Source organism: Bos indicus x Bos taurus, chromosome 5 (assembly GCF_003369695.1).
Source record: "Bos indicus x Bos taurus breed Angus x Brahman F1 hybrid chromosome 5, Bos_hybrid_MaternalHap_v2.0, whole genome shotgun sequence".
NCBI classification, from domain to species: domain Eukaryota; kingdom Metazoa; phylum Chordata; class Mammalia; order Artiodactyla; family Bovidae; genus Bos; species Bos indicus x Bos taurus.
Window position 1 is genome coordinate 54,634,715 of NC_040080.1, and position 15,671 is coordinate 54,650,385.

General features: G+C 43.0%; 1 protein-coding gene across 3 annotated transcripts in view; it reads left to right on the top strand.

Annotated features, from left to right (window-relative positions):
• Positions 1 to 15,671, top strand: part of GNPTAB (N-acetylglucosamine-1-phosphate transferase subunits alpha and beta) — an 83,848-nt gene that overhangs the window by 42,422 nt on the left and 25,755 nt on the right. For 2 of the 3 annotated variants that reach the window (XM_027541979.1, XM_027541980.1), the window contains exons 5-7: positions 1,637 to 1,842; positions 9,747 to 9,811; positions 10,080 to 10,214. In XM_027541979.1, coding sequence (XP_027397780.1) covers positions 1,637 to 1,842; positions 9,747 to 9,811; positions 10,080 to 10,214 — 406 coding nt within the window. The remainder of the gene's footprint in view (positions 1 to 1,636; positions 1,843 to 9,746; positions 9,812 to 10,079; positions 10,215 to 15,671) is intronic. The other variant, XM_027541981.1, reaches the window with a different exon arrangement.

Genomic DNA, 15,671 nt, shown 5'->3' on the forward strand with positions numbered 1-15,671 from the left:
CAGTTTTGTATTCTATTTTTTGTTTTATGTAATCATACATATTTCTATGTTATCGTACTACTTCTTACTTATCCATTTTAATGCTGCTCTGCTGCTAAGTCACTTCAGTTGTGTCCGACTCTGTGGGACTCCATAGACAGCAGCCCACGAGGCTCCCCTGTCCCTGGGATTCTCCAGGCAAGAACACTGGAGTGGGTTGCCATTGCCTTCTCCAACGCAGGAAAGTGAAAAGTGAAAGTGAAGTCGCTGAGTCTTGTCCGACTCTTAGCGACCCCATGGACTGCGGCCCACCAGGCTCCTCCATCCATGGGATTTTCCAGGCAAGAGTACTGGAGTGGAGTGCCATTGCCTTCTCCGTATCCATTTTAATAGTTATATAATATTCCATAAAGTATACTATAATTTGCTAAATGTTGGGAACCTGCTGTATTTTCATTATTGATGCTATATGTGGGTCTGTGGCATTTTCTGTGTGTGGGTTTGTTTACTTTTCCTGTTTTTGTTTCTTTTCTACTTGGACTACATTCCTGGACATAAACTACTTAGGAAGAAGCATGTGTGTGTTTTCATGGGTCTGATGGAAGTATTGGGGGGGGGGGTGTGTGTGTGTGTGTGTTTGTTAGTCACTCAGTCTTGTCTGACTCTTTGTGACCCTATGGACTGTAGCCCACTAGGTTTCTCTGTCCATGGAGTTCTCCAGGCAAGAACACTGGAGTGGGTTGCCATTCCCTTCTCCAGGGTATCTTTCTGACCCAGAGATCTGACCCAGGGATCTGACCCTGCATTGCAGGCAGATTCTTTACCATCTGAGCCACCAGGGAAGCCCATAGGTATACATGATATATGTGTATATGTTAGCAAATTGCTTTTGCAAAGAGGAAATGGGGAATTCATCTGGAGGGACACTGCAGAGTTTGAGAAGGGTAGGCACGCTACACTTGGACGAACATTGCCTCTTCATATTTTGAGGGGTGCTAATTTAATAAGCTAAAGGTCATCGTTTTCTTTGCATTTCTTTGACCATTGATGAGGTTGCACAATTTCATGTATTGTTTATTAACTGGTCATAGCTCCTACCTTCTGAATTCTGTTCCATTGACTGTTATTCTAGGTATTTCTTATGTTTAGGCAGGAATATTTCATGTAAATTCATCTCACCTTGTCACATTTGCTTTTGTTTGCATTGTGTCCTGTTATATTCAGTGTACAGAGTTGTATTCTAGTTGGAATTGGTAAACTGTATCTGATGACATTGTTAACCAGAATTTATCTACTTCCTTATCTGTCTAATAATGGGCTTTACTGGAGTTACAGATGATATTGAAAACAATAGTAATGAAATGCTTAATTTCTTGTACACCTTTGAGTTAGTAAACTTTGTGGCAGTCTTATTTTATTAATAGGAGTTTGAAAGCTTTATCTTTTGAGTTGTACTTGTTTAATAGTTTTCTACCATACTTGCTAACTTACTAAATTTTTATGTTCTTGAAATAGAACTCCTTGTTTATTGAGCATTTATGATTTTTAAATAAAACACAGAAGAAACGTCTGTAAGATTTAGTAGTAACCAGTGGGCTTCTCAGTGTCGTTCACATTTTTCAAGCACGTAGTTGTGAGTATGTCCCTGTCTTTCCAGTGAGAAGCCTCTGGAGTGTTTGCTGACGCACTGCATTAAGGTGCCAATGCTTGTCCTGGACCCAGCCCTGCCCACCAACGTCACACTGAAGGACCTGCCATCTCTTTATCCTTCTTTTCATTCTGCCAGTGATGTGTTCAACGTTGCAAAACCAAAAAACCCTTCCACTAACGTCTCAGTTGTTGTTTTCGACACTACTAAGAGCGGTAAGATCTTCTTGTGGGTGTTATAAAGTCTTGATATCATTGGATGCTGGGATAACAAAAGTTTGAATGGAACAGAATTGATTAAGTTTTTAAAAAATGCCTGATAAATTAAAAATATAACAAGGGAAGTAGAAGAGCTGCCACTGTATTTCAGAAAGGGGTTATATATTTTTCATTCTATGTAATACACATGCCAGCCTGAATGCTGAGGTCAGGTCCTAAAACCTGGAACTCACGTTTACTGTATTCTCTTGGCTCTGAGTTATTCTAGAAGCTTTTTTTTCTTTTTAAACCATATAATTCCTCAGCGAGGTTGTCTTCTGCAGCTTGGACTGACCATACTTGGAGCATTTATGCTGAATGTTCTGAAACATCTGGTTATGCAGTAGATTTGGCCAGATAATATCAGTAAATCTGTAATTCTTCCATAAAACCTGCACCCACATCCTTAGAGATCCCGTCCTCCCATCTGGCCACTGAGCTGCTGAGCCCCACGCCTGTGTCTCCTTCAGTAATCCTTCCTCTTGTCTCCTTCCTTGGCACTGAGCCACTCTCCCTGGAACCTCTGCTTTCACTTGTGTAAGATGAAAACTGTCTTATTCCTTTTACAGTTCTGTTCTTAAGTTCTCATTCTTTCAAGGTTGTACCTCCCAGCTTAAATCTTTGGAACTATCTTTGACCTGTTCTTACTCTAATCAGTAATCAGCCGCATCCTATGAACTGCTTTTTTTTGCAAGGATCTTATCTTTCATACTTAATCAGATTTCCTCTACACCCAACCAAATTTCTTCACTCAGTTCCAGTAATAGAGTCTGGTCTGCTCTGTGTGCCTCTAAAGTTCTTCTCAGATCTGTCCAGCACATAACTGATAAAATCAGCATTTTCCAATCTGTTTATAGTTGCTCTCTCTTTGGAGAGAATAATAGTAGTATGTATTTGTTTTTCACATGGATACAAACCCTCTTGCTGGTGATCCAGATCAAGGTTTAATTGCCTTGGTCCTGCCCGTCATCCCTTGCTTCGCAGCCCTCCTTGCATCTCCTCACAACTGTCAGTGTCTTCACACACAGATACGGGGTTGCCTGTCCCATTCTTCTTCCTCTCCCAGCCCATCTCCTGTTCTTCGTGTGTGTGTGTGTGTGTGTGTGTGTGTATGTTTGGCTGTGCCATATGGCTTGTGGGATCTTAGTTCCCTGACCAGGGATCGAACCCTGGCCCTCGGCACTGAAAGCACAGAGTCCTAACCACTGGACCACCAGGGAATTCCCGCCATCTCCTGTTCTTTCCAGCCCCATCTCCAGTTCTGTCTCCATGAGGATCCTGGACTAGTACATTCACAATGATTTTATTTTTCTGTATCCCAGTAGTACTTGTAATCTAACTCACAACTTAGTTTTTGACTGCATAGGAGTTTATGGGGTTCTCATCTAATTTCTTCAGAGCAGAAACCTCCTCACCAGTTTGTGTACTGAACAGTGTCTAACATAGTGCTCATTTCCTGGGACTTATTATTTGTGATTTGAAAGGTCCAAGTGCAGACATCTCCCCCTTCACATTACCAACCTGTTTCTGAACTATTTTGTACAGAAACTTACTTTTTAAATTTATGCTATATTTTTAAATATATAGGGAAATTAAAAGGATAATTTTTGACAAATTTAACAAGTTATATGATTTATTGTTTGGCTGAGTTTAGCTTTCAGTTCAGTTCAGTTATGTCTAACTCTTTGTGACCCCATGGACTGTAGCACCCCAGGCTTCCCTGTCCATCACCAACTCCCAGAGCATACTCAAACTCATGTCCATCAAGTCAGTGATGCCATTCAACCATCTCATCCTCTGTCAGCCCCTTCTCCTGCCTTCAGTCTTTCCCAGCATCAGGGTCTTTTCCAATGAGTCAGTTCTTCACATCAGGTGGCCAAAGTATTGGAGTTTCAGCTTCAGCATCAGTCCTTCTAGTGAATATTCAGGACTGATTTCCTTTAGGATAGACTGGTTGGATCTCCTTGCAGTCCAAGGGACTCTTAAGAGTCTTCTCCAGCACCACAGTTCAAAAGCATCAATTCTTGAGCACACAGCTTTTTTTATAGTCTAACTCTCACATCCATACATGACTACTGGAAAAACCATAGCTTTGACTAGACAGACCTTTGTTGGCAAAGTAATGTCTCTGCTTTTAAATATGCTGTCTAGGTTGATCATGGCTTTCCTTCCAATGAACAAGTGTCTTTTAATTTCATGGCTGCAGTCACCACCTGCAGTGATTTTGGAGCTAAAAAAAAAATACAGTCTCTCACTGTTTCTATTTTCTCCCCATTTGTTTGCCATGAAGTGATTGGACTGGATGCCATAATCTTAGTTTTCCTAACATTGAGTTTTAAGCCAACTTTTTCACTCTCCTCTTTCACTTTTATCAAGAGTCTCTTTAGTTCTTTGTTTTCTGCCATAAGGGTGGTGTCATCTGCATACCTGAGGTTATTGATATTTCTCCCGGCAATCTTGATTCTAGCTTGTGCTTCATCCAGCCCGGTATTTCACATGATGTACTACAGGGTGACAGTTTGCAACCTTGACATACTCCTTTCCCAATTTGGAACTGGTCTGTTGTTCCATATCCAGTTCTAACTGTTGCTTCTTGACCCGCATACAGATTTCTCAGGAGGCAGGTCAGGTGATCTGGTATTCCCATCTCTTTAAGAATTTTCCACAATTTGTTGTGATCCACACAGTTAAAGGCTTTGGAGTAGTCAATAAAGCAGAAGTAGATTTTTTTTTGTACCTTGCTTGCTTTTTCAATGATCCAGTGGATATTGGCAATTTACTCTGATAACACTTCACCGGAAGAGAAAAAGGAATGATATTATGTTAGCAATTATAACTCAGTTATAAAGTCTATGGAGAGAATCTTGGGTTTTCCTCTACTCATTTTATGATGTGTCAAAGATGTAAAAGATTGTAAAGTTTGGGGTTTCCCTGGCAGTCCAGTGGTTAAGACTCCACACTTCCAATGCAGGGGGTGTGGGTTTGATCACTGGTCAGGGAACTCAGGTCCCACACGTGGCCAGAAAAAAAGGATTGTAAAGTGTGATATAGGTAAGATTCGTAGTAAGTAATAGTCTCTTAAACACTGGTTTTTAATTTCCACTTGGGTTTTTATTTGACTGTCCTGCTTATCACATTGACTCATTTAGTAAATATTTGTTGAGCCACTGCTCTGACTTGGTTGTTGTTTTAGGCAAACAGCAGAGGAAAAAAGGGCACATTCCTACCTTCATGTAGCTTCCATTTTTAGTAGGCCACAAACTCACTCTTTTATCATGCTAAAGTATCTAGATCACGGATAGCAGAATTGTTTTGTAAAGGACCAGGTAGTAAATAGTTTAGGCTTTGTGGGCTAAGAGGCAAAATGCCAGATATCATGTAGGTATTTGTATAAACATTCAGCCGTTTAAAAATGTTAACGTTGTTTTTAGATTGGGGCCATGCTGAATCCAGTAGTGGCTAGATTTTGGACCATGGACTGCCAAACCCTGATCTAGATTAAGAAATTGTAGCCATGTTTGGCATTTTAAAGATAATCTTATTTAACCTCTTTCCAGTTAATCATTGAGATCTGGTTTTTTTTTTTCCTTCTGAAATGTGTCATTTCTGCCCTCTCCTGATCACCCTACCACTTCTGTTGTATCCTTGACTGCCGATTGGACAGGACTTCAGCAGTCACACAGTCCAGCCCTGCAGCCAAGACCCGCATCTCCTCAGCAAAATGGGTTTTCCAGTCAAGCTTATCTCCTTTGATGTTTAGGAAATGAATTTCCTCCGGTGACAACTGATTCTGCCTCTGGACTACATTGATTTTTATGAGGAACTACAAAGTGCTTCCTTATAGCTTTCTCACACTGGTTCAGTTTGTACCCTTGGGATCCTATGGAGCTAATCCCTGTCCTGTGTAACATTTCCTCTTCTTCCTTTAGCTGTCTCTTAGGTACTTGACTGCACCCTAGTTTGCTCCTCTCAGAAGGAACTTTAGTTTCTATTACCTTTAAAGTGTTTCAGCTGGAGTTGAACATTATTCCAGTGTGGTTCAGTCTTCAAAGAGACAGGGACTGTTTCTTCACTGTTTATCAAGTGCATACTATATGCCAGATGCAGAAGTGAACAGATGGACAGAAATCTCTGCCCTCATCAAATTTACATCTTGGCACAGGGATCAGACAACTGATACAGCATACAGGTTAAATCCTATAGTTTGTAGATGAATGCTGTAGAGAAAAATAGAACAGGGGAAATTGGGGGAGGAGGGTAGGGCAGACTCCCCGAGAAGGTGATTTTTAATGAAAATTTGAAGGAGGTGAGAGAGCCTGCCACATGAGTATGTGGGCAAGCAGTGCTTCTCCATATATTCCCTATATACAAGGTAAGTGGAATAGCCAGTGGAAAGCCCCTAAGGCAGGAGTCTGTCTGACATGTTCGAAGAAGAGCAGGGAGGCCAGTGTGGCTAGGATAGAGTGAACAAGGAGGAGAGAGCAAGAGATGAGCCCAGAGAAGTAACAGGTACCAAATGGTACAGGCTGAGGTTAGCCATGACAGGCTTTTGCTTTTAAATCAGTGTGTGTTGAGGAATCAATCATTGAAGGGTTTTGTGATCTGACTTATGTTCCAGAAGAATCAGTCTGGCTGCTATAGTGGGAATAGACTGAGGAGGGGCAAAGGTTGTAATAATTGAGGTAAGAAGGAAAGGGGCTTGGATTAGTGTGGTGGTGAGAAGTGGTTAGAGTCTGGACAATTTGAAGGCCAACTCAATAGGGTTTCCTGATGGGTTGGTGTTGGGGAATATCACCCTGCTTATTCTAAGCCCTCTCCTGCTTAGAAGCACAGCATTAGGAGGAAATTCAGTATGGCCTTAGCATTACCGACTCATCCTGAACTCACTGTCGACTAAAACTCCTCTAAGTCTTTTTTAAAAACTTATATTTACTAACTCAAATACCCATTTTATTTAATTTTTTTTATTTTGATTTTTATTCAAAGATTCCTTTTAACTTATACTTGGTTTTGTTTTGTTGCCCAGTTAAAGATCTTACCTTTACTTGTAGGAGACTTTATTTTGCTAGATTTGACTGATGGCTCTAAACAGTCAAGGACTTTGGAGAACCCTTGGTCTGTTACCAAGGTAACAGCTTTTCTGTTGGCTTCCTGTAAGCCCACACATTTCACAAGCATCACTTCTGTATCTTCCAAAACCTTGATGGATTGTTGAATAAGACAGAACCTATAGCAGACCTCCAAAACCCCTCTCTGGGTTGACTGTAGCTTTTATAATTTTATACTTTCTGGTCAGAATTGGTTATAACGTGCCTAACTTGAGATCTAGTCTCTGTTAGACCCATAAAGATGACATGAGGTGGTGTTTAGCTGCCTTCCTGAGATTATGAACAAATACATATTGTGCAACTCTTCTAATTGTCTGATTGACCAGTATTGTTGTTCAGTTGCTAAGTCGTGTTTTGACTCTTTGTGACCCCGTGGACTGCAGCACGCCAGGCTTCCCTGTCCGTCATCAACTCCCGGAGGTTTCTTGAACTCGTGTCCATCGAGTCAGTGATGCCAGCCAACCATCTCATCCTCTGTCACCCTCTTCTCCTCCTGCCTTCAGTCTTTCCCAGCATCAGGGTCTTTTCCAATGAGTCGGCTCTTTGCATCATGTGGCCAAAGCATTAGCGCTTCAGCTTCAGTATGAGTCCTTCCCGTGAATATTTAGGGTTGATTTCTTTTAGGATTGACTGGTTTTATCTCCTTGCAGTCCAAGGGACTCTCAAGAGTCTTCTCCAGCACCACAATTTGAAAGCATCAATTCCGTGGTGGTCAACCTTTTTTATGATTCAATGCTCACATCCATACATGACTACTGGAAAAACCATAGCTTTAACTATATGGACCTTTGTCAGCAAAGTGATATCTCTACTTTTTAATACGCTGTCTAGATTTGTCATAGCTTTCCTTCCAAAGAGCAAGCGTCTTTTAATTTCATGGCTGCAGTCACCATCCGCAGTGATTTTGGAGCCAAAGAAAATAAAATCTGTCACTGTTTCCACTTTTCCTCTGTGTGTTTGCCATGAAATGATCTACCAGTATAGAATCCACCTTATCAACGGGGAGAGACAGATGGGGACAGAGTGAGATGTATATCTGATAAATTTATCCATAATGAACTCATGCTGTTAGCACTCAGTGCTTCCATTAAAGATAAACAGTATATTGTGAAGACTTTCTCCAGTACTCACCAACTATATTTTTATGGTACATTTGAGACTCTTCCCCAGGGTTGACATCCATCTTGCAGGGTATAATCTGTAGACCCTGCTTTCTGTGTCTGTTTTGAGAATGAGAATTACAGCCTTCTGATCTCTCCTGTTTTCTAAGCTCCCCAAATGTCAGCAAGTTTGCTGATTTCATTTGTCCCCATCACTTGACACCTGTCTCCTGGTAGGCACGCATCATCACTTTCCTTGCTTGTGCATGCTTAGTTGCTCAGTCATGTATGACTCTTGGCGACCTCACGGACTGTAGCCTGCCAGGCTCCTCTGTCCGGGGGATTTCCAAGGCAAGAATACTGAAATGGGTTGCCATTTCCTAGTCCAGGGGATTGTCCCGACCCAGGGATTGAACCCAGGTCTCCTATGTTAGCAGGCGATTCTTTACCACTGCACCACCTGGGAGGCCTGTCACCCTCCCTGCTGCGTCGCTTCAGTCGTGTCCGACTCTGTGCGACCCCATAGACGGCAGCCCACCAGGCTCCCCCGTCCCTGGGACCCTCCAAGCAAGAACACTGGAGTGGGTTGCCATTTCCTTCTCCAATGCGTGAAAGTGAAAAGTGAAAGTGAAGTCTCTCAGTCGTGTCCAACTCTTAGCGACCCCAGGGACTGCAGCCCTCCAGGCTCCTCAGTCCATGGGATTTTCCAGGCAAGAGTACTGGAGTGGGGTGCCATTGCCTTCTCCTATCATCCTCCCTACCCCCAACTTAATTTGCTCTAATCACATTACCTGATAAATCACAGGAGTTCACTGTGACTCTGGGGGAATCCCCAGGACCTACAGTGGCTCTCCACCATCCATCTATCAATAATGCCACTGGCTTGGCTTTCAAGGGCCCCTTCTGGTTGCCCTCTTTTCCTTGTACCCACCACTCCCAAATGTTTTACTCTGGTCAATCAATTTTATTTTTTAAATGAAACTTGTCGATGTTTGATGTTTGGTCCTACCTCTGTGATTCCTGTCAATCTTTCATTTCTGTTTCCTCTGCACACAGGAGCCTCTCCTTCAGTACTGCAGAATTACAGTGGGTTACAGTAGCTCCCCTTTTATTGGATGGGTTAATTTTGTCTCCCCCAACTACCTTTTCTTTGAGACCATGTGTTATACTGGTTTCAGTTCAGTCGCGTCCAACTCTTTGTAACCCCATGGACTTCAGCACACTTCCCTGTCCATCACCAACTCCTGGAGGCTACTCAAACTCATGTCCATCGAGTCGGTGATGCCATCCAATCATCTCATCCTCTGTCAGCCCCTTCTCCTCTGCCCTCAATCTTTCCCAGCATCAGGGTCTTTTCAAATGAGTCAGCTCTTCACATCAGGTCCTTCCAATGAATATTCAGGATTGATCTCCTTTAGGATGGACTGGTTGGATTTCTTTGCAGTCCAAGGGACTCTCAAGAGTCTTCTCCAGCACCACAGTTCAAAAGCATCAATTCTTGGGCGCTCAGCTTTCTTTATGGTCCAACTCCCACATCCATACGTGGCCACTGGAGAATTTGGCAGCCCTCAAAATGCCTTGTACAGTGTCCTGCCAGACATCATGGTTAAGTATTCACTAAAATCATGCTTGTTTATTGTATTCTCTGTTGTAGTTGAAGATGCCCAGGCTGGAATGTTTAAAGGAAACAGCAGACAGACAGTTTGGAGGGGCTATTTGGTATGTTACTTCAAATTAGCTGTGTTTTTGCAATCCATTAGAATAAAAGTGTGAGAAATCAAGCTGTTTTACTTTGAGAGGCTTTTTAATGTTTACTTTTCCTCTAAGCCTAGCTTTCCAGTACTAGTATTGATTTAAATAATCATACCATTATTGTTTTGAAGTTTGTGTGATGCAGTAATAGATCTTTCCTAGTTTTCTCAGCTGTAAGTTTTCACCAGCCTTATGATGTGGAAAGTGAGCTGTGTTTTTCCTGTTCTTATTTTAGACAACAGATAAGGAAGTCCCTGGGCTAGTGCTAATGCAAGATTTGGCTTTCCTGAGTGGATTTCCACCGACATTCAAGGAAACAAATCAACTAAAAGCAAAACTGCCAGAAAATCTTTCTTCTAAAATAAAACTGGTAAGAGCTTAGAAAATAGAGCAACTAGTATAGCACATCCCGTTTAACGAATGCCTCTTCTTGGCAGCCCCTTCCGTTATATTAATAGTATAGCTGACAACAAGAAGCAGAGAGGGGGAATTCCCTGGTGGTCCAGTGGTTAGGACTCTGCTTTTACTGTTGAGGGTGCAGGTTCAATCCCTGGTTGGGGAACTAAGATTCGATAAACCCAGTGGCATGGCCAAAAAATAAACCAAAAAACCCAAATGAAGCAAAGAGGTTCTCCATTCTGTCACATATGCTGTCGTGAAGACAGCTTTTTATTTGTAGAAGATTCTGGAGTTTTTTTACTCTTAATTTTACTCTTTTTACTCTTAATTCCAAATTTTAGGAGTCTGACTTGGATTGTAGGTTTCCCAGGCAGAATAAGGATTCATTTGTTTAACAAAGGAGCGTCTGTGTGGGTCAGGTGCTGTTACAGCTGCTAAGAATGTAGTAGTGGACAGAAGTCCTGGTGGCAGTGTGAGCGTGGAAGGAGGTGGTGGGGGAGGTCCAGCACGTGTTTGTACGTACACTAGTCCCCAACCTGGAGCTTCCACTCACATAGGGGAATGCTGCAGATACTTGGAAATTTGAGCCCTTCATTCCTTAATAGCTAGCTGAGCCACAAACGTATATAGCATTTATACATGTTAACTCTTCACACTTGAACACCGAGCCCATCCGTTCGAGTTGACCTTGGAGGCTGTGACATGTGTTAACCCTTCTTGTCCTTAGAGCCATGTGTCTGATTGATGTAGGGCACAGTTTGTGTGGGTGTACCGTCCTTTCGACCTTCTGTCAGGATGCCTGCTGTTCTGTCAGCAGTAGCCTGGGTTGTACAGTATGAATGCTTCCTCCCTCAGCATGGAAGGGCATACAGGTCTTGGTTCAGAATTTGCTAGGCTCCACTCTTCCTGACTTTACAAAGAAATGTTCTCTAAATTCTGCCAGTTTTTAGCTTCCTGCTTCTTCCTTCTGTCTCCTGTTGATGCCATTTAACAATGGGAGGTGAAGGGATGGAGGTGGAGGTGGTGGTGGGGAGAGCTGTGACTATGGGGTTATTGAGTTTACGTCTAGTCTGTTTTCTATCTGCCTGTCCAAGTTCCCTTTCTTTCCTTTCCCCTTAAGTGTTTCACTGTTTTAAGGTACTTTGTATTACCTTTGTAAATACCTTGGTAATATGAATGACATTTCTGTCTTTTCTTCATATTATCCCCCATAATTTTCTTTCTGGTACCTGGAAATACGGTAATGCCCAGCCCAATGAGGGTTGAATTATTTCTTTTTTTTTTGAATTATTTCTTAATCTGTAGTTTTTTCTTAAAATAAATATATTCCTCCTTCCCCTGAATTATTTTTAGTATTGATTTGGGCAGATAAAACCATAGATCAGCATTTATTCGGCTTCTTGGCTTCCTGCTGCTGCTGCTGCTAAGTCGCTTCAGTCGTGTCCCACTCTGTACAGCCCCATGGACGGCAGCCCACCAGGCTCCACCGTCCCTGGGATTCTCCAGGCAAGAACACTGGAGTGGGTTGCCATTTTCTTCTCCAGTGCAGGAAAGTGAAAAGTGAAAGTGAAGTTGCTCAATTGTGTCCGACTCTTTGTGACCCCATGGATTGCAGCCCACCAGGCTCCTCCATCCATGGGATTTTCCAGGCAAGAGTATTGGAGTGGGGTGCCATAGCTGTTAGTTGTACCAGTGTAGACTTAGTGTCTGTACTTTTGACCAGCGAATCTGCTGCTAGGTGGGCATGGCCTGCCAAAAGATCCAAGTCGTGGTCACCTCTTTGGTAGGCTGGTTTGGGGCAGTGTGGAGTGGTGAGTGCCAGGAGAGGCAGGGAGGAGCAGGACTTGAACTAGGCAGTAGAACCCCAGGCTCTGTCCACGGGGACACCCCCTCCTCTGCCATTCACCCGGCTGGAGGTTGATCTGGATTCCCCAGACCTGTTGTTGTGGAGGCTGGCACCTCCTGGGGAATCCAGTCAGGTGTACACAGTATTTATTGCAGCTCATTGTCACAGTGCTATTGGCTTCTGATTTTTGGAGGCTCAAGAAAAAATGAGAAAGAGGAAGCACAGAAAGATGGTGGTGTCAGCATTTAAGCCTGGTTCTCCAAGGCACTGTCTTTCCTTGGGTCCTACTTCCTGGTTCTATTACGGGCACCCTGAGAATGAAGTTTCCAACCACTGGGTTCCCAGTTTAGCACTGATTAAACACCTGCTATGTGCCAGGGACTGTGCCAAGGATAACCGAGTGAAACCAGCCCAGCCACTGCTGCCACAGCCCAACAAGACATTCAGGTTCCACAAGGGCCTTGGCAGAGGTGCCAGTGATGAGAATGGTTCCAGAACCATCTGAGAAACCCTCAGCCTGACCCAGTGACTTACTAGCTCCTGGAGGACATAGAAGGAAAAATGAAAGGGGAAGTGGATGTGAACCAGTGAAGATGGACATACTGACATTAACCACACTCAGAGCTTCATGGGAGAAGTAAGATTTGGGGAAGGAAACTGAAAGCTCAGTTTGGGGTAATACATTGGAGGTGCCCTATGGCACGTGGGAGGAAGGCCTGAGACGTTGGTTCCTGTTCAGGACCTGAACGGCTGAACCACTGTGCCTTCCCAGGACCCTCCAGGTGGCTTTTGCTAAGGCTCGTGACCTCCAAAGCCACCTAGGGCTCAGTTCTGTCCCAGAGACCCTGGGCGGGCTGCGAGCATCTCAGGACAAGTACTGCCTGCCCATTTGTACCCTAGTGATCATCTCTGGGCCTGGCATTTAGGGGGCCTTGTTGAGAATGAGCAAGAAGCAAGACTCTGATACCCGCCATATACAGTGTCCTGGGATGTAAAGGGAACCGTTTTAGTGGAGTCATTATTCAAAGGAGTCTTTTAGTTTTTTGATGTCATGATTTTATACATCCAACAACTTGGCCTTCATCATCGTGTTTAGTGAAAAACAAGGTAAGATTCCCTTCTTACGCCCGTCAGGGAAAGTGGGAGTTAGTTGAAAATGGTTTTGTTTGCAAGGTGATAGCTTCGAATTCATGAAAATTCTTCTGTGGACTGTAATCTTACAAATCAAGCAGTCTTCTCTATTGAAAAATTTCTAGTTTGAGATACTGGGTTGGCCAAAAATTTTGTTTGGGTTTCTCTATAACATCTTAGGGCTTCCCTGGTGGGCTCAGATGGTAGAGAATCTGCCTGCAATGGGGGAGACCCAGGTTTGACCCCTGGCTGGGGAAGATCCCCAGGAGAAGGGAATGGCTACCCATTCCAGTATTCTTGCCTGAAGAATCCTATCATCTTAACAGAAAAATCCAAATGAACTTTTTACCCAATACCTTGAGATGTGAGTCCTTTTGTGATCTGATTAATTACCCTCTAATTTTGCTGTAGAATTTTTTTTTTATGTGATGGACACAGAATTCAACTTTTGAGAAATCAGGTTATCATGGTCTTTTAAAAAAAATTTATTTTATACTAGCATATATGGGCTGCCATCTCTGGGGTTGCACAGAGTCAGACACGACTGAAGCGACTTAGCAGCAGCAGCAGCAGCAGCATATATCCATGGTCTTTATTTTCAGCTTTCTCTAAATCATTTTCTTTTTGGACGTTTTCATTCATGGTGAATTTTTCATTTGTTTTCTTGGGTTTTGTTTTTGTTCACTTCAACATATGTTAGAGCAGGCAGAAGATCTTCCCCAAGCTGTCAAGTGCATTCTCACTTTTGGTTGAATTAAGTGATGCTGGTTGCTGCGTGGGCGTGCAGAAATGGAGGACATGCACTTGTCCTCAGGCTGTTTTGGAGGCAATATATTTGTATATGTAGTGGTCAGGTAGCAAAACAGGATAGTATGGGGTTAGCTATCAAGGATGAGCTGGCATTTTGGAGACAAGAAGGAAAGATCTGCATGGATCAGAGACAAGTTTCCAAAGAGAAGGAGGCTACATGTGATCCTCGAAGGCTGATCAGTTACTGATAATTTGTTTCTGCAGGAAGGACAGTTGGGCAAGGTGGGAACAGCTTACTGTCTGACTTGGACTCTTACCCCTCAAACCTCTGTTCAAGGCATGACATGTTCAAGGTCATAGTAAATTGTATTAATATTTGTACTAATGCCCCTTTTTCCAGTGCTTTCCCTGAAGCCATCTTGTGAACCTTTTAAAGCATATACAATTTTGTTTGTTTTGCAAACAAAACCATTTTCAGGCACCCTTTATTGTGGTTTTGTTTCTCAAGTGAGCATTCTGGTAGATTAAACACAGGCACCTCTGAAACTGATACAAGTTTTAGAAAACCACCAGGACATACTAAGACCTAGTTGCTTGAGTTCTGTAATTACTAAAAAGAGCTAATTTGTTTTTCAGTGGCATTAGCTGGCACATTTTTGTCCCTAACCTCACACTACCATCTAAAGGTGTATCGGTCACATCATTCTAGATAATGTTATTGTAACAAACATCCTAAAGTCCCAGTGGCTTAAAAAATAGCAAAACTTCATTTCTCAGTCATGTTACATGTCTGGCTATGGGTCTGCAGGGGGTGGGTGTAGAACTTGTTCTGTCTTGTAATTTAAAGAATTAAGACTGACTTGTAATCTCAAGTAAGAAGTTATATATGGAACCAGTTGACCCACAGATTCCCAAGCTAAGAACTCCAGCCTGAGGCACTCACCACACTGTGGTTTCCTTACCACCTCCTGTCTTCCCTGAAGAGTAATTAAGGCATCTGGGATTAGGGTGCCACCTAGCGGCCAACACAGGACCCTTTACACCACTCAAGACAGTTGACAGAAAATTTTTTTCATACATACAAACGTTCCTTTAAGCTCTTTAGTTTTCATCTCTTTTCCAATTTTCCATCTCTTAGACAAATTCCTGTGAAATTTCAAAGTAGTTTTCTAGAATAAAAGCAGCTTGAGTAGAAGAGATTAATAAAGGGTACTTTCACTTTCATAATTAGGCTTCCCTTGTGGCTCAGCTGATAAAGAATCTGCTTGCAATGAAGGAGACCTGGGTTCGATCCCTGGGTTGGGAAGATCCCCTGGAGAAGGGAAAGGCTACCCACTCCAGTATTCTGGCCTGGAGAATTCCATGGACTATACAGTGCATGGGGTCACAAGGAGTTGGACAGGACTGAGTGATTTTCACTTTCCCAATAAATTTAAACTTAAATTAGGATATTAAAGTACTACGTTTATATATCCTAGAATAGTGATTTTTGCACTCCAGGGAGCCCTGTGAGGTTCTGTGAGTGTCTCTATGGGAGGGGGGCTGGGGGAGGACAGGGAGGCTGTTAGGTACTTAGAACAGACTGAGGACCTTGCCCTGCGTGGCCTGCCTCCAATCCCTCTCCTACAGAGTGAGGCAGAACAGTGGCAGTGGCATGAACAGGCCTGCGGTGAGTGCTTTGTGTATACCAGATACTGTTAG